Here is a 26,367-nt window from a genome sequence, read left to right as displayed (position 1 = left end):
TAGCAATCTTGGGAATAGATGGAGCAAATCCGAGGTTACCGTTGCATCCCAGTTTTGGGAGCCAGGAGGGACCTGCTAATGACTGTACAAGAAGCAGGAGAAGGGTAAGCGGGCCTCTCACAATTGTGACAAGGTTATCTGGGTAACATTGCAGCTGCTGGAGGGATTCTAACTGGAGTGTTAATAATTGTTTTGTCTTATTCGTAAATGTCCAGGTATTTTGTGTTGAAAGTATTTGTGTAAGTGCATGTGTTTGAAACAAGGTGGAGTGAGTCACTCCACGAAGAACGCAGTCAGAGAGAATACATGTTTGGTTGGTTATCATTCTAAATTACATATTCTTGTGGTATGGATGAGATGTGCTAGGGGCCTCTCTGTGTGATTGCGCTGTGAGTGAGACGCAGCATCGCTGTGAAGCAAGGGTGGAGTTCAGATCCGCGGTTCCATATTCTCCGCGAGGGGAGCGGCCGGAGACGAGCGAAGTGCATGACAGACCGAAAAGAAGTGCTGTTTTATCCGAGTGTTTGTGGTGGTGCCCGATATGTGTGCCCGGCGGTGTATCTTGTGATACTATTTTTACTCTTAAATGTTTTGAGTGACAAGAAGAAAGGCAGGAGCATTATCTAAGTAACAGTTTAGAAGTTTTGGTATATTCGCTGTGGTGTTTGGTCAGTTTCCCAAATACTGGGGGGGAGGGGGCTGACTGCTTATCAAAGTGGCAGAGAGAGTCACTTCTTCGGTGGTTCGGTCCTGAGCCCTGTGAATTCAGTAAGAACAGGGAGAGAGAATTTATTTAGGCCTCAATAACTTTTTAAGCCCCCATATTGATGGATACCAAAGTCCTGTGGATTTATGATTGGAACAGGGCTCACTAATAATCTGAAATAGTAAAGTTTGTATGTGGGAAGAAGGGTTTAATCCCAGAGGATTGGGACATTTGGGAAGAAGATTAGGAAAAGATAGTAAAAACCTGCAATAAAAAGGTTTGTGTGGAAATTGAAACAAGGGCCAGTATCTAATAAGGAACAGTAATAAATAAATATTTGGGAATGGGAAATCAAGGAAATGAGTAATATCCAAAACAAAGACGTCTTAAATAAAGCCTCCGTGGCTGCATATTGGCACGTTGGAAGGATATTGTTAGAACTGGGGGCACAGAAAGCAAGAGGACTTCCATTAGGTACTGCAATCAACGGTGGCCCCTGTATCAGCTAAATGGCCACTTTATGGATCAATCGACTATAACAATATCTTGCAATCAATGTTTTTGAGGAGAGAAGGGAAATGGGATGAAATGTTGAATACTGATATGTTGTTTTAGCATCTTGGAGGGAAAACGTATGGAATTAAGTTGGCCTCTGACTGAGTCTTTGGTGCTGGCATTAGAAAAGAACAGGCTGGAGAAAGATAAAGGAAGTGTTAAAAGAGTTGTTGAAGGTGTTAAAGGTGTGGCATGTAGTATTTGATAAAGCTGTTTGAAGTTGAATGAACAAGGGAAAGAGGATGTAGGGATGTTAACAGTTCTGCCTCAACCCGAGGCTGAGATCTCAAAATCACGGGTGTGAGCCCTCTGGGGCAGAGGGACCGTGATGGGTCCGAGAGAGTTGTCATGGAAACAGAAAAGCAGCTAACTCTTAAAACCACCTGAGTTCACATGTGAGCTCAGATTGCCAATGGGACCGCTCAGGGAACTTTCATCAATTGCATTCCCCTGACCGACCCCCCCCAGCTGAGACCCTAATCACCCCAGAAATTATGAACGGCTATACCGAAAAATGGTTAAATTGAGAATTTGTTCCAACGAGGTCCAAAAGAAACAGCTATGGAATTTTTGGACCAACCTTTGAGATGCAATGAAGAAAATAAATAAATAAATGGACCCGGCTTCAGAAAACAAACAGAGGCAATTGGCTAGCCTATTTCTAGGGCAATTGGCCCCCTGATATCAGACATAAATTGTCTTAGGCTGCAGAATAAACTTACAACAGTCAGGAATAACGGGGACCTGGGGCATCTACCCTAGCAGATCCACTGGTTGAAATAAAGCTAGGGAACGAAGAGAGAGGCTTGAATTTTTTGTTGGTTAGGGGAGCTTCTTTGCGTTAATTAGTCTGTAAATGTAATAGGAGCAACTGGCCAACAGGAAAAGGTGCATTTTGCAATGCTTGAAATTTAAATCGGGAAAAATGATCGGAATTACAAAATGGAAAAAAAACAGTCAAGTTTGGTTCATGGTACTAGATTTAAAGGATGTTTTTTCCTGCCTGACTGTGGCAACTGAAAACCAGAAACTCTTCACCTTTGAATGGGAAAATCCTAATAGAGGATGGAAAACTCAGATTACTTGGACAGTGTTACCACAGGAGTTCAAGAATAGCCCCTCCATATTTGGGAAAAAACTAGCCTGTGATCTTGAAGTGTGAAAGACCCCTTCTAGAAAAGGGGACACTGTTCCAATACGCAAGTGATAGCTACTGAAGAAGAAAAGGAATGTGTATTAGGTTACAAAGGAATGTGGTTAAAAAGGAATTTGTGGTTACAAAGGAATTAGGTTAAAAGGAATGTGGACTATTAGGTTACTAATTTTGTTGGCATTAATACTGTGAACCCAGCCTCTTTTCTCAGTAACAGAGTTTCCAAATCACCCATTCATGATTGCATCAAGACCACGGGCACGGTATACTCCAGCTGACCAGACTTCTAGGAAACACCCCTAGAAAATGTGGAGGATTGGTATATAGATGGCAGCAGCTTCATCCGCCAGGGATTTTGCCTCACAGGCAGGATATGCAGTAACAAACATCAGCCCAAAAGGTGGAAATCATCGCCTTGATAAGAGCTCTTGAGCTGGCAAACATTTGGACATATTTGAAATATGCCTTTGGTGTGGTGCATGCACACGGGGGAATTTGGAAGGAGAGAGGACTTTTATCTTCCTCAATTAAACATGCAGAAGAGGCTGATAGCAGTTATTAGGGAAGAAGGAAAAAGGAGGCCCAGACAAGAACAGCCCCAGCTAGGCGAGGATCAGTGTGCTCTATGTAAGAAATTGGGGCACTGGTAAAACGAATGCCTGGAACAGAAAAGAAATGGCAAAGGGAACCGGGGAAGGGAGGTGGTGGTCGCGTGTGCAAAAGACAACTGAAGGGGACTGAGGGAGTCTACCCCAGCACATCTGCTGGTTATAAAAATGAAGCTGGGGAAGGAGAGAAAAGAGGTGGAACTTCTGGTGGATGCAGGGGCAACACATTCAGTTTTATATAAAGCATTAGTATCAGTGGGGAATTACTACGCTGTAGTGAAGTGGGCCAATCTGAAATAGTGTATTTCTGCAAACCATTGAAATATAAACATGGGAAACCGTGGGGCATTCACAGGTTCCTATACATGCTCAACTCCCTGGAGTCACTCCTAGGGAAAGATTTATTGGAAAGATTACAAGCAACCATTTCATTTAAAAATGGGGAGATTATTCTGGAGGTAAATGATCAAAGATATGTGGAAGTGTTGAGTTTGATATTGACAGCTATTGAGACCAAAGAGGAAATTAGTGAGGAAATCCTAAGTCAAGTGTTTTCTGGAGTATTATCTTCTAATGTACCAAGGAAGGCAAAAAATGTACTTCCAATACAAATTAAACTTAAGGAAGGAAAACAGCCAGTCAGAATTAAACAGTACCCCTTGAAAAAGGAAGACAGAGAAGGAATTAGTCTGATAATTGATTAACATGCTTAACACCAGAGTTGACTTAGTTTACCATTTTAGACCTGAAGGGTGCCTTCTTTTGCCTCCCTCTCCATGAAGCCAGCCAGAAAATCTTTGCATTTGATTCGAAAAGCCCTAAGAGTGGGCGCAAAACACAGCTCACATGGACAGGGTTGCCTCAGGGATTTAAGAACTCACCCACCTTGTTTGGAGAACAACTTGCAAAGGACTTGGAGACCTGGGAACCCCATCAGGAGAAGGAAGGCTGTTGCAGTACATAGATGATCTCCTAATAGCTACCCAGACAGAAGCAGCATGTGTGGCCTGGATGTGGATTGTCCTGGCAGTACTGGCACAGGACCTGGGCCCGTATCGAAAGGCAATTGTTTAATTTTCTAAGCAGCTGAATGCTGCCACCAACAGATGGCCAGGATGCCTCGGAGCCGTTGCAGCAATGGTGCTAAATATCCAGGAGGCACGCAAGTTCACCTTGGGACAGAAAATAACTGTGCTAGTGTCTCACACAGTGTCCACAGTGCTGGAAGTGAAAGGCAGTCACTGGCTTTCCCCACAAAGGTTCCTGAAATCAGCAGAAACCAAGGAAAGCCAGTACACCATGACTGTCTGGACATCGTCGAAGCTACCTACTCCAGCTGTCCAGATCTGAAGGACACACCTTGTGATGATGTGGAAATATGGGAGCAGCTACGTCATCAGTGGAAAACAACGTGCTGGGTATGCAATTACCATTTGCAAAGACGTAATGGAATCTGGACCTTTGCCAACAGATACCTCTGCACAAAAGGCTGAGATAATTTCTCTGACCCGTGCCTTAGAAAAAACAAAAGAAGGAAAATGCAAGATATGCGTTGGGGTTGTACATGTACATGGAGTCATCTGGAAAGAAAGAGAACTGTTGAACTCACCAGAAAAATAATAATAATAATAATCACAAAATCAAAAAATAATAATAATCAAAAAAATCAAAATAATAATAATAATCAAAAATGCAAAAGAAATAATGAGATGTACATTAAAGCACACCAGAAGGTGAGCTCAGAATTGGAGGAAGAAAATGATCTGGCGGACAGAGAGGCAAAAGAAGCAGTAGAAGGTGGGGTAGCAAGAGCCCTGATTCCAGATGGGCAGATTCCCCTTGAAGGTAAGCCTGTATATAACAAAAAGGATAGAAAATTAATCAAAAGTCAAAAGGGAAAATATAACCAAAAGGGATGGGCTATTACCAAAGAAGGGAAGGGGAAGCTAGTGATCCCCTCCAATTCATTGTGGTAACTGGTAAAGGAAAAACACTGGAAGACACATGGGGGAGTAGACGCTGTGTATAACCATCTAATTGGAAAAATTATTGCCAATAACTTATATGCTACCATCACTCAAATAACTTAACAATGTGATCTTTGTTTCCAGACTAACCCCAAAAATGCCCCCAAACCAAAACTGGGTCAAATTGGAAAAGGCCATGGGCCTGGGCAACAGGGGCAAATTGACTTTTCTGAACTTCCAAGAAAAGGGGGGGTGTCGATATTTACTGGTGTTAACAGATACCTTTTCAGGATAGCCAGAGGCTTTCCCCAGTAGGACTGCCAAAGCCCGAGAGGTCTCTTGTAGAGAAAACTTTTAAACCACAGTGGGAAGGACGATACCAGGTGCTCCTTACTACCTTCACTGCAATTAAGTTCAAGGAACAGAGTGCCTGGATTCACCACTCTCAAGTGAAGAAAGCTCCAGAAGCCCCCTGGAAAGTAACGCTGGGTGACAGTGAACTGAAACTAAAGCTTAGTCGAGCAAAATGAGGACATTACGGTCGGGAGTATTTAGTAATATAATTCGCAGAATTTTAGTTAATGGAATTGTTTTATTTTTTGTGGCTTATAGATGTAATTGTGATTCAAGAATTGGAAGGTGCCTCTATGACAATACAGAATGGTGAGCAGTCTTAGTCCGAAGCCGTAACAATAGACAATAAGAGCATTAATGGAAAGTTAGAAGTTGTGGTTACTTGGCAAACAAATGATTCATTATCAGAATGGCAAAAATTAGGGGAAGAGTGGACACACCAAAGAACCATAGGGTACAAAATTAAAATAGAGTGCCGAATGATTAATGGAACGACCCATGAGAAAGTAATGGGGATTTTAGTAAAACCAATTTCCCAAAGTGGCCAACAAGAAGGCTGTATCCGCCCAGGTAAATTAAACTGTTGGTATAATTTTATATTAACACAGACTGTAGTAATTAGCTGTTTTTGGCTGGACGATATGGTCACAAAAGCAAGCACACCTCAGGGGCAGGACACAAAGAGACTTAACTGGAATGCTAGGAACAGGATTAGGAGTTTTAAATGGAATTGATTCAGAAATATTAATGAATAAGCTGGCCAAAGCAACAAGTGATTTGACAAAACTGAAACAGCCCCTACAATCATCCTTATTGGCAGTGGGAACTAGCCAATGGCAAGTTTCAAAGGTTTAACTGAGATGGGAAAAGGCTGAAGACCAAGACCACAAACTAATAATAGATGCACTTAGTTTGGTTCAAGATAATGTATCTTTAGCTTTTAGTTGTATACAAGCACACTTATGGATGCAGTTAACGGCTGCCTTGATCATTAGGGAAGGAAGTGAAGGCATTTTCCCGGTTGAAGTCCGAAAGGCTGTTTGGGACAATGCCAATGATTTTGAGAGGAAGTTCCAGTCTTGGTGGACTCTGGTGAATTTTACCTACGATCCCATTGTTAACATGGCTACTGCCTTTGTGCTTACTATACTAATGCCACAGTTTGTTATCCACCCCATCATTGCACTAGGATTAAACCATGAGGAGACAGTGCTCTGTCCTTCGGAGAATAGAACATGGGCACGGATGGGGAACGGGAAATGGCAGTCTGTAAATCTGGAATCATGTGTTGCCCGGGAACAACAAGGATTTATTTGTTCTGCCTGACAGTTGAAACATGGGATTAGAAATGAGAGAGTGACTGATTAAGAATAAATATGTAGGCAACACTCGTTGCTGAATATGTGCTGCATTTGTGGTGTACTGTGCCTGTGCTGCTGCGCTTAGGCCTCCAGATGAGCCCCTGGGACCCCAAGGACCAGATCAAACCAAGCTTATGGTTCGGGCTGTGACCAAGGGCTCAGAGAGCATGCGCAAGGAGACGAGGTGAAAAGTTCACCTCTGATGAAGACGTCTTACTTCATCCCGACGACCAACCGCACGACCACCAGAGAGTACTACGCAAGCGCAGAAGGACGGATAAGATAATTAGCGTACGACGCGGGGCTAGGCGGAGCTAGGAAACGAACATGCATAGATGTGTTGTGAAACTTAATGCATATGTGATATTTTAGGGGATAAAAGAATGCAAGCAAGCGAATTGCATGCACGACTTTGGTGGGACTACCCCCCGTGCTGCCCAGTGCTGAACAAACATACCTACTTCACAATCTCATTGACGGTGGAGCCAGCTCTTCGCGAGTCACAGTTAACACTCACGTGCCTGCTGCCTTCAAGGCTCACCGAGCCTCCCTGTGCTGGAGCTATAGGTGGTTTGGGGGCACGTCGAAGCTTTCCGCCACACGACCGAAGTGAGATGTTGATACTGCTTGGTTAACTGATTCCTGGTGGTTGGTAAGAGCTGGGATAACCTGTAAGGAGCTGAAGGCTTCCCTGGAGTTCGTAGTGTAAATGAACATCGTATGTTTCTTTGTGTCTGTGGAAAGCTGTATGGATTTATGCAAGTACTGTTAAATGCAGAAAGGATGCCTGACAAGCATCCAGCGATGGGGGTGTTCCTTCGAATACCGAATAAAAGAGGCAGAGGCAGACGTCTCCTTTTTCTCCTTGGCTCACACGCACGGAGCACCTCACGCACGCGTCCCCTTCCCTCCTCCCGCATTACCGCCGCTCTCCCCTTCACACAGACGCCTTCCCTCGGGGCGAACCCCTACCCTTTGCACCCCTTCCCCCCCCCCCCACACACACTCGGGCGCTCCCAGGCCGGGGCCCCGCACCGAGCCCCCCGCCAGCCACATAGCCCGGGCCGGCCATGACGGGGGCGGGCGGCAGCCACCGCCTCCTTTCGCCTCAGCGCATGCGCCTTGCGCCTCCTGCAGGGCCGCCGCACCGAGGGGCGGCTTGGCCCGGCCCGGCCCGGCCCGGTTGGGTTCCCCCCGGCTCGGTTCCGTTCCCCCGGTACGGCCCGGCCCGGTTCGTTCCCCGCTGGTCTGCGCCCCGGGGAGATGCGAGTCGCGGCGCTGCGTGGCGGCGGCGTGCGCCCCGGCTCCGATGCAGAAGATCAACAAGAACGCGGTGCTGGCGCTGCTCACCCTGAGCAGCCTGGTGTTCCTCCTCTTCCAGCTCTACTACTACAGGTCCTACCTCGCGCACAAGGTAAAAGGCCGGCCCGGCCCGGCCCCAGAACCTGCGGGTGGTAGGGGTGACGCCAGGCTCGGCCGTAAGGCCAAGGCGGGGTGCTGCCCGGCGCTCCCAGCCGGGGCTCGGGACACCGAGACCCGCGGTAGGCACGACCCCCTGACGGGATGGTCCCGTGGCTGTTCCCCGTGGGATGTGTCAGGCCGCAGTCCGAACACAGGCGCTGTCTGCAGGGCTTTTCTGGAGCGGCAGCCAAGGCAGCATCTACTCCTTGAGGGTTTTTCGGTAGCGGAGTTTTTGAAAAGTGACAGTCCCTTTTTCTGCGGTCATCTTAGCGCTCTGCGATTCAGTGTTTGTACTTCTCTAGGCGTCAGGGATGAACTCCTGCTTTTGTACCGCTCAATATTTATCCGAGTGAATCTGTACCTCGTTTTCTGTGACAGAGAAAATATTAAATGTGATTACAAATTAAACATATATTTTTTGGTGGCTTCATAGCTTACAGTTTCAGAAGTAATCCTTTCAACAGTATGCTTTCGTATCATTTTTACAGAAGAGCCATGCAGGTATCATGTTTGACTTCTTTTCGTTTGGGGGGGAGGGCATTCTTAATACATTCAGGCAGTCCTAGTGCTAGGTGGTAAGCAGCCTTTACCTTCTGTCTTAGTTTCTGATTGTGAACAACAAGGCCCGGAGTGGTAAATCCTTCATGCTTTCTGAAAGCCAACAGCCACTAAGTGCCGTGACTTTATGATGCGAATGTACTCACTTCCAAATTTAACTCTCTAGGATTGCACCTGGAAGCACTGAGGCGCACTCCTGCTGCCTTTCCTGCAGTGGTATTTGCCTAACAGTCTTTGCGTTTGTCATCGTGCTATTTTATACTTGTTGGCAGATTGAATCAGAAACCGAGACTTGGTCATGCAGTCCTTGCATATATGTAAGTCCTAAAGGCTTATGTTGTCCTTCTAAATATACTAAGGCAGAGCACTAGGTTTTGATTTCACATTCAGTACTCTTGTTAGGTGATCAGGTTCAGTACTGTAGTTAGGTTAGCCAAAACCACGAATATAAAGTGCTAACTGGATAAATACCCTTGAAAGTCCTGTTAAGAGATCATAAGAAGCTGTTCAGCTGAAATTTACTTTTTCCCCCCCTCTTGTTTTTGATAGAATGGAGCAGTTTTTTCAAAAGTCAGAGGAAGCCAATCAGGCCAAGACAGCACTAGATGGGTATGTACACCATTGACTCACGTGGTTCTTTTGAAAGTCTCAGAGAAGTTGTACAGAGTTGCAAAATCAGTGTCCAGTTCTCTTGGCCCCTCACTGGAGCTTTTTAGCATTAAGGACTAAACCATACTTCCCTCACTGAGCAAAGCTGTGTTTCGAAACTTAAGTTTAAGTGAACAGTGAGACAGTTGAGACAGTGTTACAGCTCTCGCTGTACAGTCCTTGGAAGTGTTGTTTACATTTTTAAGAAGCAAAAGTTGTTCTTTCTGACATTGAAGTTTTGATGCAGGCTTTTGTCTTCTTTCAAACTGAGTATTGAAAAGATAGTTGGCTTTTGGACTTCCAGCTTGTTTCATTGTATCATGGTGAAAGGACAAGCTGCAGGTCTCATATCACAGAAACTTCTTTGCTTGCTGCCCTTGCTTAACCTGCTGCTAAGTGTTTCAGGTTACCTGGTTATCCTGGATTGTAAAGCTTTTTGCAAGCAGGAAAACCACATTTCGGCATTCACTAGTTGCCTTATTCCAGCATTCAGCAACAGTGTTATGAGTGCCATGACATACTCAAGGTAGAATGTTTTTGTTCTCTCTTATATGAGGCTTACAGGATTCAGTGCAACCAAAGCTTCGTCTTGGCCTTGTGAAATCAAAAATTCTGTTGTGGTTTTATACTTAGTTTGGAACCACTTTTACAGAAGTCTTTTGTTAACAGATCTCCCCCTGCAAGAATAGCCCAGGTGGTTGGGGAGAACAGAGTGCTGGGAGCTGGTTGCCCTTTGCTTTGGATGCAATATGATCATGTTGCTAGTTAGCAAAATAGCCATTTAAATGCCTTGTTTCTGCTGAGCTGGAGGAAAGGAGCTCTAGTTAAGAGCTGTACTTGGGAATATTCCACGCCGACTGCTTGCAAGCACCAGGAATGTCTCACTGTTCTTGGAGGTGGCTTCCTTTTTGGAACTATCTGCGTGGTGTTAGGTGACATAGTCACAGGGAGCTTCCAGTCTGCCACTCTTTGGGCAGAGTTCTCATTAGCTTTAACATGGTATTACAGGATTATTAGTAAGAAAGCAGAATGGTCCATGGTCCTGCCAGGGCCCTATTATTTTCTTTAGAGTGTCTTCCTTTAGAGTCCAAAGTACTCTATGTGAATGAGTTCCTGCTTGACATCATGACCATCCCCGTCTACTGATTTTTAAATTACAATTAGAAGCACCTGTTCCCCTGTAGAACTGACAAGAAAAAAAGTAGATCTGTACAGATTTGCTTCTTGTTTATTGGTCTGATCTGCTTGTTCTAACTATAGAAATAACGCTAGTACATCACTTATCTTTCAGGTCCATGTAGCTGATATCACTGAGAGGGCGGCCTTGCATCTGCTTGTAAAGCACATGTAGTAAATTCTGTTAGTTGATCTACATTCCGTCTTCACTCGTGTTTTTCCACCTCTGTGAAGCCAAAGCCCTGTACAAGAACTGGGAGTTGGCCTGCAGAGTCTGGTTGAACAGACTCAGGAGTTTGACTGGAAGGTCACAGCCTGAGTTAGAAGATCAGGGTCAATTTGCTGGGCTTGGACAGCCAGCCACTGTTTTCCCGTATCATGCCTCATCTAGAAACCTGGAGACATAAAGCCTGACAGTGGTGTTCTAACCATTTTTATTCCTGATTAGAACTCTACTTTCAGTCATTAAATTTAACTGTTGCTGTTAAATCGCTCGGCTACATTTTTAATAATAGGGCAGCTGTGATTGCTGTAAATCTTCCATATGCTATGGATATTTAAATGTAATTGATCAAAATTCTTCTCTGAGTCACGTTAATAAATCCTCTCACCAGGCACAAGACCTTGCTGGTGCAGCTTTTACCTTCTTTTGCAGTGTTGCCATGGTTGAGTTCCCTGCATATCCAAAGACTGGATAAGTCTTCAGTGCTCACTTCCTAACTTCTCAATGAATCGCACTTTGTACACAAGTTCTAATTGAATCTGAAAGATTTTTCCTATTGTCTTAGAGACATGGAAAGCCTGAGAGCAGACTGTTACCTTCTGAAAGAGGAATTTCCATTTCGACAATTGTTTATAGAAGTAAAGCACACACTCAGAAAATGTATTGGGAGATATGGGAGATAAGATTTCTTTATGAAAATTGGTCAAGAGTTTTAATGTATTAACTTCTGTACACTAAAACGTGGTATTTCTAACTTCTGTTTTTCTCCTCTATCACAGCATGTGGTTAGGAAATTCCTATCCTTAATATCCAGTCACAATATACCAGTGTATTTGATTGATCCTTTAATTCTGGGACTTGTTGATAAAGACATTGAACAGATCAGAAGTTCTTCTGATGGCCCTAGTCCGGAATGCAAGTACTTCTGTGTTCCAAGAGACTTCACTACATTTGCACTACTGGACAAAACGTGGAAACACGAAGTAAGTGTGTTTTCTTCTTCAGTTCAATTACATATTTTAATGCATTTAACTATTCTAGGATTTTGTGATATAATGTATACATGTTTGTATTAAGGACTCTGAATTCATTGTGTGGAAATCTTGTAAGGATATTGGTAAAAGAAACTTTTTTTTTTTTTTTTTTTGAAGTAAAAGGTATTCAAGCATTAGCCTGTGTGGTTTTAGAAGCACGTGAGTTGTTGAAAGAAAGTAGCAACCCTGACTCTTTGCCAGGGAAGTCAGAGAAGTGGTTTGAAGATGGATATATTAAGAGTCCTTTCAAATAACTGAAAGTTTTTTAGAAGCTGTCTGCAATATTCATAAACACTTTTAATAACATGCCACCCCCAAGAAGGAAAAAGTGTTTGTTCTTGTAAAATGGAGTGTTTAAAGCTGTGATGTGGGTACAGCTGTAATCAATCTTGAATTTGGGGATCTGTTGAGAAGAAAATACAGGTATTGATGTGACAAGGCTGGGAAGATTATTATAACGTGCTGTTTTACATTTCTTTTCATCCCTGTACTTGCAGCATTTTATTTTGTCACTTTGTGTAGTGGCACCTCTGCTCTTCTGTAGTTTGAGGTGTTTAAATGGATGTATCAAAAATAGAGGTGTAGTAAGTGATGAAGGACAAAATGGAACCGAAGATTGTTTTATCAGCCAAGTGTCATCTGGACATACACACTAGATTAATTTATACAGACTAGATAGAGATGCCAATAATAAACAGCTTTTTTCTTTTCCCTTCCTCATTTGCATCCCTGTCCCAATCCCCATCAAGAAAAATTTAAATGGTCTACAGCTGTTTCACTGAAGCAGTCCTACCCAAGTGAAGAGTGGTGGTACTCTGTATTTGATCGGGTCGTTATTTTACCCACAGCAGTTAAGGAATTAAAGGAACTGAGAATAAGGTTGTGTGGCAGAACACAAATACAACTTCACTTCCACATTCCTATGTTGCCTATTGTTTGTGTCCATAGCACTCAGAGAGATGTATGTTTTATATACCTATATAAAACACTTCAAGGTGGGTAATTGAAAGGGCCTTTGGATGCTGATAGGTTCTTATCAACCAGAATTTCATCCCTTTTTTCTGTTAAAATAGGAAAGCCTATTACCTGGTGTAGTGTTAGTTGCTTGGTGAGATTTAGACAAGTATTTGCATGCATTGTAAAATAAGATTTCCCAGTAATCATTTTTGGATTAGTGGTATCATTATTCAAGGCCTTGGGAACACCAAGTTCAGCACAAGCCTACCTTTAGAGAACAATCGGAAAGCGTAGAGAAGTCTGCTCTCAGAAGGAGCAAACTTAGACCACGCGTGAAACTTAAGTTTGGATTCAAAGATGTAAAATGTGAGCTACAAAGAACAGGTATTGTGGCAGAGAGTGTGTTTTACTCTGAAAGGGAATTTATTCATCTTTTTTAGAGGAATTTACTGTGTAGTCAGGTAAAGCACGCAGAAAGAGAAATGAAAAAAGTTCTGATTAAAGTTGAATATAGCAGATCTTCTCTTTAGAACAGAATATCCCAAAACATAAAGACTGCAACCGTCATGGCTTTGAGATCTTCAGCAAAGCCACGGAGTAGTGGAAACTCTGGTAGTAAGTGTGAGAATCTGAGTCAGTGGTTTACCATTCATATATTAAGAATTCTGAAATTTGTTGACAGCAGTCTTCATGTGAATGGTTTTCTTAGAATATTGAAAATAATTATGGTAAAGATTTTGGATTATTCTTCATATTATATAGGTAGAGTTTCAGCAAAGGGTTATTTTGTTGATGCTACAAAAAGCACAACATACTGTGAAAAAGATTGCAGCAATTAGTTTGTTTTATTGATCATTTGATGAACAAAATTTAAGAAAAGGAAATACGGTGCTTGGAATTAGTTATGGTTCTTAATTTTTAAGGTCTTACAAGTAATTCATGCTTAAATCTGATAAGAAAATGAAAATTGGGAATTATACCATCTAATAAGAAGCATTTAACATTCAGTTTAGGTTTCTCTTCTCTTTAGCTTCTTTCTCTCTTTCTGTCTCTCTCTTATTTTTAGGTGGGACTTCTTAGAACTGCTGAGAAAATGGGGTTCCAATGGCTAAAAGTTCTAAACAAGGACCCCCGCTTGGATGGTATGGATGACCTGTCTGGGACTGAAATTCCTTTGCACTACATTTTTAAACTGGCGTCTCATGCCATTCACCTGGTGGTCTTCTACGAGAGGAGCGGTAATTACCTCTGGCATGGCCCCCTAAGGCTCAAGCAGCATATGGACAGAAAGTTTGTGCCTTTCCGAAAACTCCACTTTGGTCGCTACCCTGGAGCGTATGAAAAGTGAGGAAAAAAGCACTTCCAAATTAATTTGTTTATCCTGTATATATAAAGTTACCCTCTTTTCTAAAGCTAGGTTATGAACTTTGGCGCATGAATAATTCGGATCTCAAAGTGCAGATAGATTACATTTATGAAGGCAAATCCAATTCAGGCTACTCAAACAAGAGATTTCCACCATTTATAAATGAAAAATGAGAAGTAAAGTTCAAGTGGCAAGAGATGTAGTAATGCATCGTACATACTTGGTGTTCTACTAGAAACTTATGTGTCCTAAAGTAGAATACAGATTCTGAGCATCAGCTGAAAAGCAGAGGCATCACAAATCTGCTTAGTAGTAGTCTACATGACTGGTGTTAAAGAACATGAGTAAAGAGAAGTGATTTGTACCACTAAGACAAGTACCAACTACTGCACCTAACCCATGCTCATGAAGTTCTGAGCTGACTCCTGACTTGCATAAGTGTTTGAATTGGTGGTATTATTTGTCCCCAGTCTTACGCTTGAACTTTGCATCTCATTGGTAAAAGTAACTGTAAATGTATGCCTTTTCCTACAGCACTTTCATTAGCAGTATTTCAGGAAATACAGATCATGGCAAATCTTCACTGTTTTCAAAGCCAAACATTATGTTTTGAGAACGGTGTTCCTATATGGTATGTGTATATGTCATGACTGAACAGCCAGACATTTCACAAGTAAGTTAAGTTTTCTTCTTTAAAGTAGAGAGTGCTCTTTCTTCCTTTTAAAATATGGAAGCTATACCAACTATGTTCCTGAACATTTAAAAGTGACTCTGTAAGCTGTTAACTATGACATTTCATTCACTGTGAAGGCTGAGCAGATCTTAAATTTTAAAGGCAAATAGCCTCCAAGTGTACAGGTTGAAATTTGATTCTTAAACTCTATCTCATATTTAGACAAACAAATAAACAGCCTGAATTTTCAGATGTACTGAACAACAAACTATACAGATTTAGTGCAAGTCACAAATCAATAATGGAAACACTGATCTGAAAATCTAAGTATGGACTTACTGGGATAGAATTTCTTTTTAAACAAAATTTGGAAGGGTGTGGGGGAAATATTAAAGCTTTTGTTGCTCTGCTATTATAATCAGTTTTGGGTATATTTGGACAGAGGAGTCACCAGACAGTAATATGTGGTAAGTTTTTAACCAGAGCTAGAGGACAAAATGGCTCGTAGTTTGTAGAAGAGTTGAATGGAGTAACTTACCTTTCTTTCCATGCAGGCCTGAACTCTTGCTTGTTTCCGTTGATGACTTAAAAATTCAAATTCCAAAAAATCCGTCCAGTTTTCTAGAGGAGATGACACACTCTAGATTTCTTGAATGTAGGTACAGAGAAGCTCGGGCTTTCTTTCAGGTTAGTGGTAATCAGGTGGTGTCCCTGAGATGTAATGTACATTTTCACTGATTTACCCAAACCTACAAAAACAGTTCCTTTTAAGTAAAACACAATTGACCGTTCACTTAGGTAAAGCTAAATGCAGACTCTCAGTCTCAACAGAATTTAGTAAAGGTAATAAAACTAAAACTTTAACTGAAGAATCATAGTCTTTCTTTTTGATTTGTTGAGTGCATTTTTTCCCATTTTCCAAAACTATGAAAAGATGACGTAACCAGCATGTCCATAATTCTGTTATATTCTTATTGTTAAATGGATTTCATGAAATCTTGTGTATCTTTGTAGTCAAAAATTTTACTTAAGGCATTTCTCAGAGTCCTGAATAATAATTGCTTTCATATTCATTTGAACCATGCACTTGAGTTTTTCCCATTGCTTTTTTGACCACTTAAGCTAACGTTTTCATCACTATTTAGAGCATTATATTTAAAACATTGATACCTCATTTAGGAGACAATGAAAAACTTCCTGCTGGAGTAGGGGCAGCCTGTCAGCCTGGCTTGACAAGGACTGAGATACAGAGTTTCAGGAGTTACCACAGTTAAGAGGGTGGGGTCAGAGTCAGGTCACTGAATTTGAGTAATGTCCAATTTCGCAGAAAGGGAAAAAACAGGACACTGGAAGTTCCATTATTGAGACGTTTAAGATCTCAGAGAAGGGACTTCTCCTTTGGTTTCTGCATGACAGCTGTTCTTGTTCAGTTTAGTAGGTTGTACCTAGCTCCCTGTACGTATAGCAGGAAGGTTTACTGAAGGGTACCCATGTGTTGTCACTTCCCTTGTAAAAAGGACAGAAATTGTGAACGTGCTCCTCTTCTACTCTGAAACCTTGAGGCAGTAGTTGCTCCAGATATAGAAAATGCACTTCAGAAAGTATATGGAAATTTGCTGGAGTTTTAGTATTGAAATAAGCAAGTGGCATCTGTTTTGAAAAGTATTCAGGTGTGGCCCAGGAGCTCCTAGTGAAATCAGTTGTGAAGTTGAGTGGTCAGTCCATTGTTCATATGCCTGATCTGTGAACGTTCACCTGGACTGCCTTGCAGTTCTTGGCTTTACATTACAGAAGATGCTACCACAGTTGCAGTTGGAAGATAGACGTTACGTTCTTTCTCTTTGCATTACTCGTGTTTCATGTCAGAAGTTGTCAGTATGCAGTAGTAACACGTGGTGGCGCCAGATAAGCTTTAATATGCCCCAAGTAAATATAATTCTGTCTTTGCTTTCTTCGAACTGTGGGTATTGACTTCGGTGTGAGCAGAGCTGAGATTCATGCATATTGTTGCCAATACTGTCTAATATATATAGTCATTTTCTATTTTACCCTGACCTTACATTCTGCTAGGTTGGAAAAAATGAATATTGACATTTCAGAGTTGAAATTTAACTTGTCATTCCAGTGCATGTTCTCAAACTGGACTCAGTGTGTGAGAACAGATAATGCCCAGATATTGCTTAAATAAATTTTTAAAGGTCATTTTTTCTTAGGACACCAGAAAATGAAGGGACAAGTTTGATCTCACAGTAGCTTACCTTTGCCTTCCAGCTGTATCCTGACGATGCCTCTGTTGATGCCGTGGAATTTAGAAAAAGAGCAAAATCCTTGCTCCATCTGGCTGCCCTGACCCTGAATAACCTAGGAGTAAAGTTCTGGTTGAGCAGTGGAACTTGCTTAGGTAAAACATTTTTAATTCACCTGAATTTTTAAACACTGTATCCTCTGTTACTTTTGCAGCTTGGTTGTGGTTGTCAACTGAGGTTAGCAGCTAAATGTGCTGGGCTGGAGGGTGATACCTGTGAACTGTGAGGCAGGTGTTCCACATTGGCTTTATTCAGATAAGGCCTTTTTGCTCATGACCAAATTATTTTTCTTTAAAGGCCTGAGCCTTGGAGATGCTGATCATATTTCAAGTGAAGTGTTAAGTGTTGTTAGCAGTTAAATGTATGGTGTTGATCACTGCTTGGAAAGTAATCAGCAGTTCCATAAGTTGTGTGGCTTACAATTTATTGTCTTGCTGGCTGGAAAATACAATGATGGGCACATGTTTCTGATGTCCTTGTAGACTTAGCTGATTTTCTTCCCGTGAAGTTTAGCATTTATCACTGACTTTTTAAGTATAGTTTGCGTTAATTTATTTATTTTAAAACATGTCATTTTAGTAAAAGATTAAACTACTAGAGTAGGCACTACAAGTTTTCAATTCTGTTGAAGTTGAAAGTAGTAACTTGTTCTGGTGATGATCCTTTCCTTATTGAAATAGGTTGTGAAAACTCACATGTGCACAATTAGCTTATATTTGTTTATTCCTAGGGAATACCATTTTCTAGATACTAAAACTGTTTAAGTGAAACAGACAAACAAATGTTCCACTTCTTATCTTACTATTCTGCAGAAATGTTTTAAAGATGAGTAGTATCTCAGACACTATTTAAAATAATAATTTAAAATTAAAAACACAGCTGCAGCCCTGTAACTGTTCATTTCTGATGAGATTTGGACACAGGTAAAGTATATATTTTTCCTTTTTCCCTTTAAGACACCTTAACTAGAAAACCAAGATATTTTCTCTTTTAAATAGTTAATACTTTCTCACTCCTGGCTTTCTGGAGGAAGGAACTGGCCATAAGTGCTTTAGTATATGTTTTCTTCAGTGTGATTCCTTTGGTACTAGAGAAAATAAAAAGTCTTGTTTACGGTCTCATTCAATGATTTCAGGCTGATGACCTTCAGACTGGTCATTGTTATATTGATTTTGTTTTGTGATATATTTCTTGCATTTCTGAATTAACTAATTCATTTTTTTCTTCTTTCTCTCCTCAGGCTGGTATAGGCAGTGCAATGTCATTCCTTACAGCAAAGATGTGGATCTGGGGATCTTTATAAGGGACTACAAAGCAGATATCATTCCAGCCTTTCAGAAGGCAGGATTACCGCTGAAGCACAAATTTGGCAAGGTACATAGATAATGAACAGTTTGCGTCTTTCTGTAGGTTTGAATACTGAAATTCATTTAGATAGAAGTGGGTATCTGAAGTCTTCTCATGCAGACTTTTACTCAGAAATATTTTACCTAAGCATATAATCTCGTTGATTTCTGTGTGTTACCTTGGACAGTGTATGAGAAAAGCCCTTTCTTATTAGCTTCAGACTTGTTTGGAGAATCTGAATTTCACCTCAGAAGCAATTTTTAGGAAGTTTTAGAAGGGTCTAATCTGTGTCAGCGCTGCTAGAGAAACTTAAGAATCAAGGTTGGACCTGGTGCTTAGGGACATGGTTTAGTGGGTGATATTGGTGGTAGGGTGACAGTTGGACCAGATTCATGAAGGTTTTTTCCAACCTCTATAATTCTATAGTTCTAAGGTAGAATTTAATCTTTGATATTGGGCAGACCCGATCATAGGGGTGGATTGGTGATAACTCTGAGATTATGTGCATCCTTGTATGCAGAGACAGCAGAAACTGAAAGATCGCCTGACGCTGGGCTTGTCCCTTATTAACTTGTTTATTCCAAAGTGTAAGCTGCAGAGAGGAATCTGAACGAAGGTAGAATGGAGAAATAGAAGTACAGGAATTCATATCACAGGTTCAGCCACAGTTGAAGTTATAATTACTGGTGCTAGTGAGTGTTTTATCATAGAAGAAGGTGTTACCATAGGTGTTAAATAAAGACACTTACTAGTCATGTGTTTATTCACTGATGTTATTCCTCTCTTTCATGTGAGAGTCTTTTAATGAATTGCGCTCTCAGATATTAGCAGTTCCTGCTTGAATTGTGGTAGGCATTGAGTTGTGTATGAGCTGTGTGAGGAAAAGTGGGAATCTAAAGCAAGCCATTTTCTGTTCACAGCGCAAAGCAACGCATCTGTTGTAATCTTATAATCTTAAGTGGATGGTATTCTTGCAACTAACTGCAGTTTTGTTTGGCAAGCTGTACTAGTTTTGTCTGTGATAGAATGAATTTTCTTCTTAGTATCTGTTATGGTGCTGTGTTTTGGATTTGTGACAAAAACAGTGTTAATGCACCCATGTTCTAGCCATTTCTGATCAGTGCTAGTACAGCATCAAGGCCTTTTCTGTTTCTTGTGCTGCCCTGCCACTGTAGTGATGCACAAGGAGTGGGGAGGGGACACAGCCTGGGCAGCTGGCCCAAACTGACCAGAGGGATATTCCATACCATATAAAAGCACGGGTAAAGAAGAAGGAAGGGAAGGAAGTTCAGAGTTATGGCATCTATCTTCCCAAGTAACCATTATGCATGATGAAGCCCTGCTTTCCTGGAAATGCCTGAATATCTGCCTGCTGGTGGCAAGTAGTGAGCAAATTCCTTATTTTGATGTGCTTGCATCTGCAGCTTTTGCTTTACCCACTACTGTCCATATCTTGACCTGTGAGTTTTCTTGCTCATCCTTCCACTCTTTTCCTGTTGCTCTGCCCCCTGGTAGTAAGGGGAGAAGAGAGTGAGCGGCTGTCTGATGCTTTGCTGCCTACTGGGGCTAACTCACAACACAAGCTCTTTTTTAGTTCTTATTTCAAACCCTTACTGTAATACCTTTTCTTCTGACAGAGCTATGCTTAAGTGTTTTCCAGTTAGAGAAGCAGAGTTTTTGTCAAAGAAAGGTCATCATTTTGTACTTTCATCTGTTTTACCTTAAGCATATAAATGGAAAATGGTTTGCTTTAGACTTTTGTCTTTCTTCATACAGCCCTTCTGTGTCCTGCTGGAAAACTGCAAGAGTTTTGGCTTACTTGCCTTGGCAGGATGACGTGCAGTTGATCCCTGCATAAATGGCTCTGTGCTGGAGTTGTGGCAGAAGCCAAGGAGATGGTGCTTGAGCTCTGGGGCTAGAGGGAGGAAAGAGAAGGCAATCCCAATAATGTGCATAAAACTTGTAGCTTTCACAAGGCACCAAAAATAAAGAAATTGTTGTGTTAGTGTATTTTCTACAGTTAGGATGGGAGTCACTGTATCGTTACTGAAAATAAATTTGTTCTCCGAAACCCATGTTGCTTTGTGTTTTTATGAGGATATGTATTGTGTGTTTTTGTCTCGTAGGTGGAGGACAGTTTGGAACTCTCTTTCCAGGGAGAAGATGATGTGAAGCTTGATATTTTTTTCTTCTATGAAGAGGATGACCACATATGGAATGGAGGAACTCAGGCAAAATCGGGCAAGAAATTTAAGTATGAACTGGATTTGTACCTCTAATGGGAAAGAAACTGAACAAGTTAGGGCTTAGTGTTAGCATTTTGTATTGTGTGCTGTTGTCTGGCAAAGTGTGCTCTTTGTCACAGTTATCAGAGGAGAATCAGTGGAGATTTTGCACTTTGAGACTAAAAAAGTGGAAAGAGAACAGTACTATGCCTTATACTAGAGAGGTGCTCGGCTTGTCAAATGTCAGTTCTCTTGTGAAATCTAAAGCAGCGCTGTCATGTTGTGTATCAAGCAGATGCTATCTGGAGTGTGACAAGCTCCAAGTTAAATCAAGAGCTAAAATGAGAAAGAAGTCTCTAAAACTGTTTGTTGTACAAACTTATTTTGTAGTAAAAAACAAATCCTTAGGCATCTGCCTTGGTGAACGTTATGCCAGAAAGTCTCAACTGTCCTAGCAAAGTAAACCCCGTCGTTTTGGATGTTGCGGTAACGATTTGGAATACTTTGTTGACTGTAATGTTGTGACAGCAGTGCAGATGACTACTGCAGACCTTGTTCATATTTTGAAAATGCATTTTCAAAATAGGATCCTGCATTTCTTGTTTCATTCTTTTAGGTATTAAATCAGCAAACGCATACAACATCATTTTAGTCTGCTTAGCAAGCCAAATGTAGGGTTTGATAATTAGTTTCTTTTTTTTCCATCACCCACCTTAACCCAGAGACACTTGCAGACTAGCTGAAAGCCTTGTTGACCTATATGGGATATCATTATCTTCCATATTTTGCCTGAACTAAATTTGTTTTCAGTTATCTAACAAGAACATAGTGAACACTGTCACCCAGACAGTGATAGCGTGCGACTCCTTGCCTTAGTTACCTTTGTTCTGAAATGATAAACAAAGATTGGGGAAGATTTTTGACGACCAGAGTCAAACGGTGCACTTATAAATAGACTAATGGAAGAGTTACTGGAATATTCCCACATAGGAGATGTGGTTTGTTGCAGAGTAGTTTTCCTAGAATACAGCAACAGTTTCATAGTTCTCCAGAGCAGGTTTAATATTTGTTTTTCCAGTCAAGATTATGGAGGATTTTCTGTGATATATTTTTGAGGAGTCAAGCTGACCAGTAAGTTCCTTTTCTTTTCTCTGTGATTGTGGTGTGTCTAAATGGAAATACTTGTTCCTGTGCCAGTAGAGCTGATATTCAAAACTGCGTTTTAGTGTCAGACTTCAGGACCCTCAGTTTTGCTTAGTCTTCAAGCCCTTTCAAAATTCTAAGGGAAGTTAAAGTGAGGATATCAGGCAAAAGGGAAGTGATTGTTTGGTAGTGTTGAATCCTCAATCCACTTCAGTAGCTCTGAAAAAATCTCACCTGCTGATACCATATAAAATGGTGTCAGAAGAGAAATTGGTTGCTACTAGATCATCACAGGTAAAGGATGGAGGCTCCTTTCCAAGATATTTATGTTGTTAATAAATGAAGAGTAAAAGAAATATTTCCTTAAAAGCTAAATATTTGTACAGGCATGTTCTATACATCTTGCTAAATAAAAGTATGAAAAATGGAAGTATTTCTCATTTAGTCATGAAAATATTTTTCATTAGTCATTTTGTTCTGTTTCCTTTGCAAGCTGCTTTCAAAACCGTATGAGTCTCTCTGTATGGTTTGCATCTTCATGTGTACAAATACTTCCACAACAATGAGACATAAGCAAACTCATACATACTCTGTAATTTTGTCTACAAGTAACAACAGTTGAAATTTCTTTTTAGTTTACAAAATTTGTGTTGGACAATTTCATTCTTCAGCAGAGAATACATATTTACAAAAAATGATCCTGTGAATCAGATCTATATTGTATGCTTTAATCCTTAAAATAAATTAATTTGTAGTTTCTTAACATCAAGGCCTTTGTGCAATGATACTATCTTTTCAATGCTTTTATGTCCAAAGATTGATGAGACTGAAAATGGAAGAAAAAGGTGAGCAGTGTGTGCACAAGAGTATGTAGCCCTATCTGAGCCACTTGGAATAGGTGGACAGGGAGCAAGGATTCCAGTGGTGGGAAGCATCTCTGAAAGTTATATTTTTCATAAATGAGTATGAACATCAGATTTTAGTTAAGTAATCATTTTGGTGAAGTTTCCAACTGACTTAACTTTCCAGATTAGACAGTTCATTTAAATTGTCTGTTCGTTCTCCTTAAAATGAGCTATTCAGAGTTCTCTCCGTGGAGGATATATTATTTCAGTGTTTTGCTGATAGCTTTTGCTTATGCACACCCAGTGCAGCGCTGTTTAAGTGAGTGATTTCCTGGGTTAACAAGAGCTACTTGGTGAGTGTAGACCCACTAATAATGTTTATTTGCATTATTTTCCTTTTGGTAGCTGGCTTTTTTTTTTTCTTTTTGGTTTACTTTAGAGCTAATCAGCAATCCCTGGATATGAAGCCGAAAGTGCTTGATTACATTTTTTTTAACCTCCATTTAAAACATAAAAGCAAGCTTTTATTTTCTGAAATTGTTTGCTCAGCTCTTAGAAATAAAGGTGTCTCTATACTTAGAGGAACTTGCTGGATTTTTAATTCATACAAATGCACAAATCTTTTAACTCTCTTTTCAAAAGTGCTAAGTGCTTGTGATTCCTTTTAGCTGGTGAGAAGGAGTTTTTAGATCACTTTTTTTCTGTTACAGATACAACTTCAGAATTGATCCTTTGCAGGAATAGTGTATAGGCTTTGGTTTAACACTCAGACTCTGACACTGGTCTCCATTAGGATGTCATTCTGATCAGACTGAAATTTACCTGTGAATTTCCACTGGTGTCAGTATACTTCTAGGTAATAAACAGCAACAGAATTGGAAATGCTCCTCTCCTTGAACATATGACACTTACTAACCAGCTATTGTTGATAACACTGCTGTCCAGTAAGTAAATAATGCTTCACAGATAGGAAGCTATGAAATAAGAAAAAAAAAAAACAAAACACACCTATAAATGTATCCTGACTTCTCACTGTAGTTGCCTGCTTTCTCTGTGAACTTACTTAGATGTGTTTTTCAGTCTTCTGCTAATGACCATGTTCTTTCGTGGTGCAGGTATCTCTTTCCAAAGTTTACTCTGTGCTGGACTGAATTTGTAGAACTCAAGGTACACGTTCCCTGTGAAACCCTTCAGTATGTTGAAGCCAACTATGGGCCAGACTGGAAGGTTCCTGTCAAGATGTGGGACTGGAAGAGCTCACCATCCAACGTGCAGTACAACGGTGTCTGGCCTGTCGATGAGTGGGACGATGTCATTCAGATCTATTAATCACCTGTCCGGTATCCTTGAAACTGTCACTTTGTAATTTCCGGTCTCCCAAGAGCATCAAGATCCGTTCCTTTTATAACTTCTCATCAGTTCCCCAAGGAAACGTTTTCCATTTTTTGCTTAAAAGATTTTTTCACATTCATCATGTGTTCTGATAGTTAAAGGCAGAATGTGGGAACTGAAAAGAAGGGAAGCTGAAAGTAAAGATGTACAAAATGATGTAAACATATGAGCAGTTGACTGTTTAAATAAAAACTGTAGCCAAGTGGCTTAGACTTTCCCGGGGATCATCAGAACCTTGGGACTGTTCATCTCTCAAGCTCAAGAGAAGGAGGGGATGCAAAAATCCTGGAGAAGTTCTTGTGCTTTTTTTTTTTTTTTTTTTTTTAATCTTTTTTCTGAGGTGCTCCTGTGAAATTACAACTTTTAAACACCCTATTTATGAGTACCTTAAAAGCATTTAATTTGAGAGTCATGTATCCCTCCGATGTGTAACAGGTTGCTCTTGGAGTGGAATGTTTCAGTGACCCACCTGCTTCACATCTGTGGGATAATGGATGAATCTAACATTAAGTGAGTGGATGGAAGAATTGAAAGCCCTGTCCGCATCAGAGATCAAGTAACAGTTGAACTAACTACTGCATGCAATAACAAGAAATGCTGTAACAACAGGGAACGTTACCTGCTTTTGTTCTCTCTCTTTTATGAACATGAAGGTGTGTGCTGCAGGGAGGTGCTTACCTTGATAAAACATATTACCTGGTTTTGATATCCCAATTAGTGTTCTCTGTACAGGAGTTGAGCAGATTTTAGAGGATCATAGCTATTCCTGCTTTCTTACAATTAGATGGAAATGAGGGTCTTGATACTTTTCTGTTTAGCATGGGTTCACAGAACTGAGATCCCTGTGAATCACAGCTCTTTTCTCTAAGTGTAAGCAGAAGTGTGTACAAACACCAACTGCTCCGTCAAATTTGCAATAGCATGATTGCAAGTGAAGTGTTAGCATAACATTAGGCTTTGGATGGGAAGGGAGTGGAAGCCTGACAACTCTCTCCTCTTGTTTCTGGTTGTCTTTTTGGTCAATGAAATAAGCTCTTTTATTCAGTATTTTGGAGGGGGATAATAGCTTTCATATGAAATCGTGTGTCCAAGTTTGTTCCAGCCCTGCCGCACAGGAAAGGCGAGACCATTAGAGTTACCAGTGAGTTAGGACTAATGTGTGGTACAGACCCAAGAATACTTTTGAACTAGTGTCAAGGTACTGAATTTTTCTCCTGTTTTCTTGCAACAAATCTGTATCCACTCTTCCCTGGCTAACCTAGAAGGGCTGTCTACGAGTTGCAGCTGTACCACACTTTTACTGGGGAGGTTGAATGTGTGGTTTGCATTCTGTTGATGTGCAATCTTCAGCTGCGTGTTCAAATACACCCAGTTCTGAAGAGATGAAATAGCCTCTGCTGTGCGGCTGTTTTATGGCTGTATCATTCCAGGTGCACTTTGGGTCTTCCCTGCTGTTCTCGTCCTGGAGTGTGCTGCATACATTTCCCTGCCAGCCCTCTGCGTTCCAGAGTTCTCCTGCCACTGAGACATTGGAGCAAATTATTCAGCTTCTGGCAAAACCCGTAGTGCTGGCTTGAAGTGGTACTGTAACTTTGCCTCACTAAGAAGGAGGTAGGAAATCCGGCTGTTGCCACTTACTTGCAAACATAAACATCGCATCATGGTGGATAATTTCTCAGGTAGATTTTTTTGTATTTCTTTCCTTAAAATGGAAAATGGTTTTAGTGCTCAGAATTCTGTTGTCATGAACTTCTTTGTTTAATAGTGTACAATAAACCTGCAAGTTTTAAAATTGTGATAGATCTTTAAATTGAAAGGAAAGATGCTATCAGAAAATTACAATCCTGTCAAATTTTTGACTTTTTATTGTACATGGAAAGAATTTGTAATGGAAAAAATGCATGTTCCTGAGAGAGGATGTCTTAAATATTTGATTATTACTGTGTATAGGTAATTCAAGTTAAAATATTTTCTCTTCAGAAGATACAGAGGAATATTTAACACTGATTAAAGGAATGAGGGTCTAGTTCGCTACTCAGGATGTGGTCTCATGCTTTGTTTTGTCATCTTGCGCAGAGTTTAACACATTCATTGTAGTTACTAAAAAATAATGCAGATGCAGAAGTTTTGAACTGTTTCTTGAACTACTTATTGGACATCAGTCTTGAACTTTTATTTTTTAATAAATTTGATGAGATGTCAGCTATGCTGAGTTCTGATATGATTTATTGTGTGCTAGTAATGGTGTTTTATCATGGCATTTTTATGCCACTTGCATTGGAGTTTCTTCATTGTTCAAGCTGTTTTAC

At 40.7% G+C, this 26,367-nt stretch overlaps 1 protein-coding gene across 1 annotated transcript; it reads left to right on the top strand.

The window, feature by feature from the left end:
* Positions 1-7,929: 7,929 nt before the first annotated feature.
* Positions 7,930-25,407, top strand: FKTN (fukutin). The gene is made up of 9 exons (XM_035310204.1): positions 7,930-8,118; positions 9,273-9,332; positions 11,550-11,753; positions 13,828-14,105; positions 15,355-15,487; positions 17,072-17,201; positions 18,347-18,480; positions 20,580-20,707; positions 23,782-25,407. Exons 1-9 carry the CDS (start codon positions 8,014-8,016, stop codon positions 23,993-23,995), a joined length of 1,386 nt encoding a protein of 461 aa, XP_035166095.1. The 5' UTR covers positions 7,930-8,013; the 3' UTR covers positions 23,996-25,407.
* The last annotated feature ends 960 nt before the right edge of the window (positions 25,408-26,367 follow it).

This window comes from Oxyura jamaicensis, chromosome Z (assembly GCF_011077185.1).
Source record: "Oxyura jamaicensis isolate SHBP4307 breed ruddy duck chromosome Z, BPBGC_Ojam_1.0, whole genome shotgun sequence".
Lineage (NCBI taxonomy): Eukaryota > Metazoa > Chordata > Aves > Anseriformes > Anatidae > Oxyura > Oxyura jamaicensis.
This window is presented reverse-complemented; position numbering and strand designations above follow the sequence as displayed.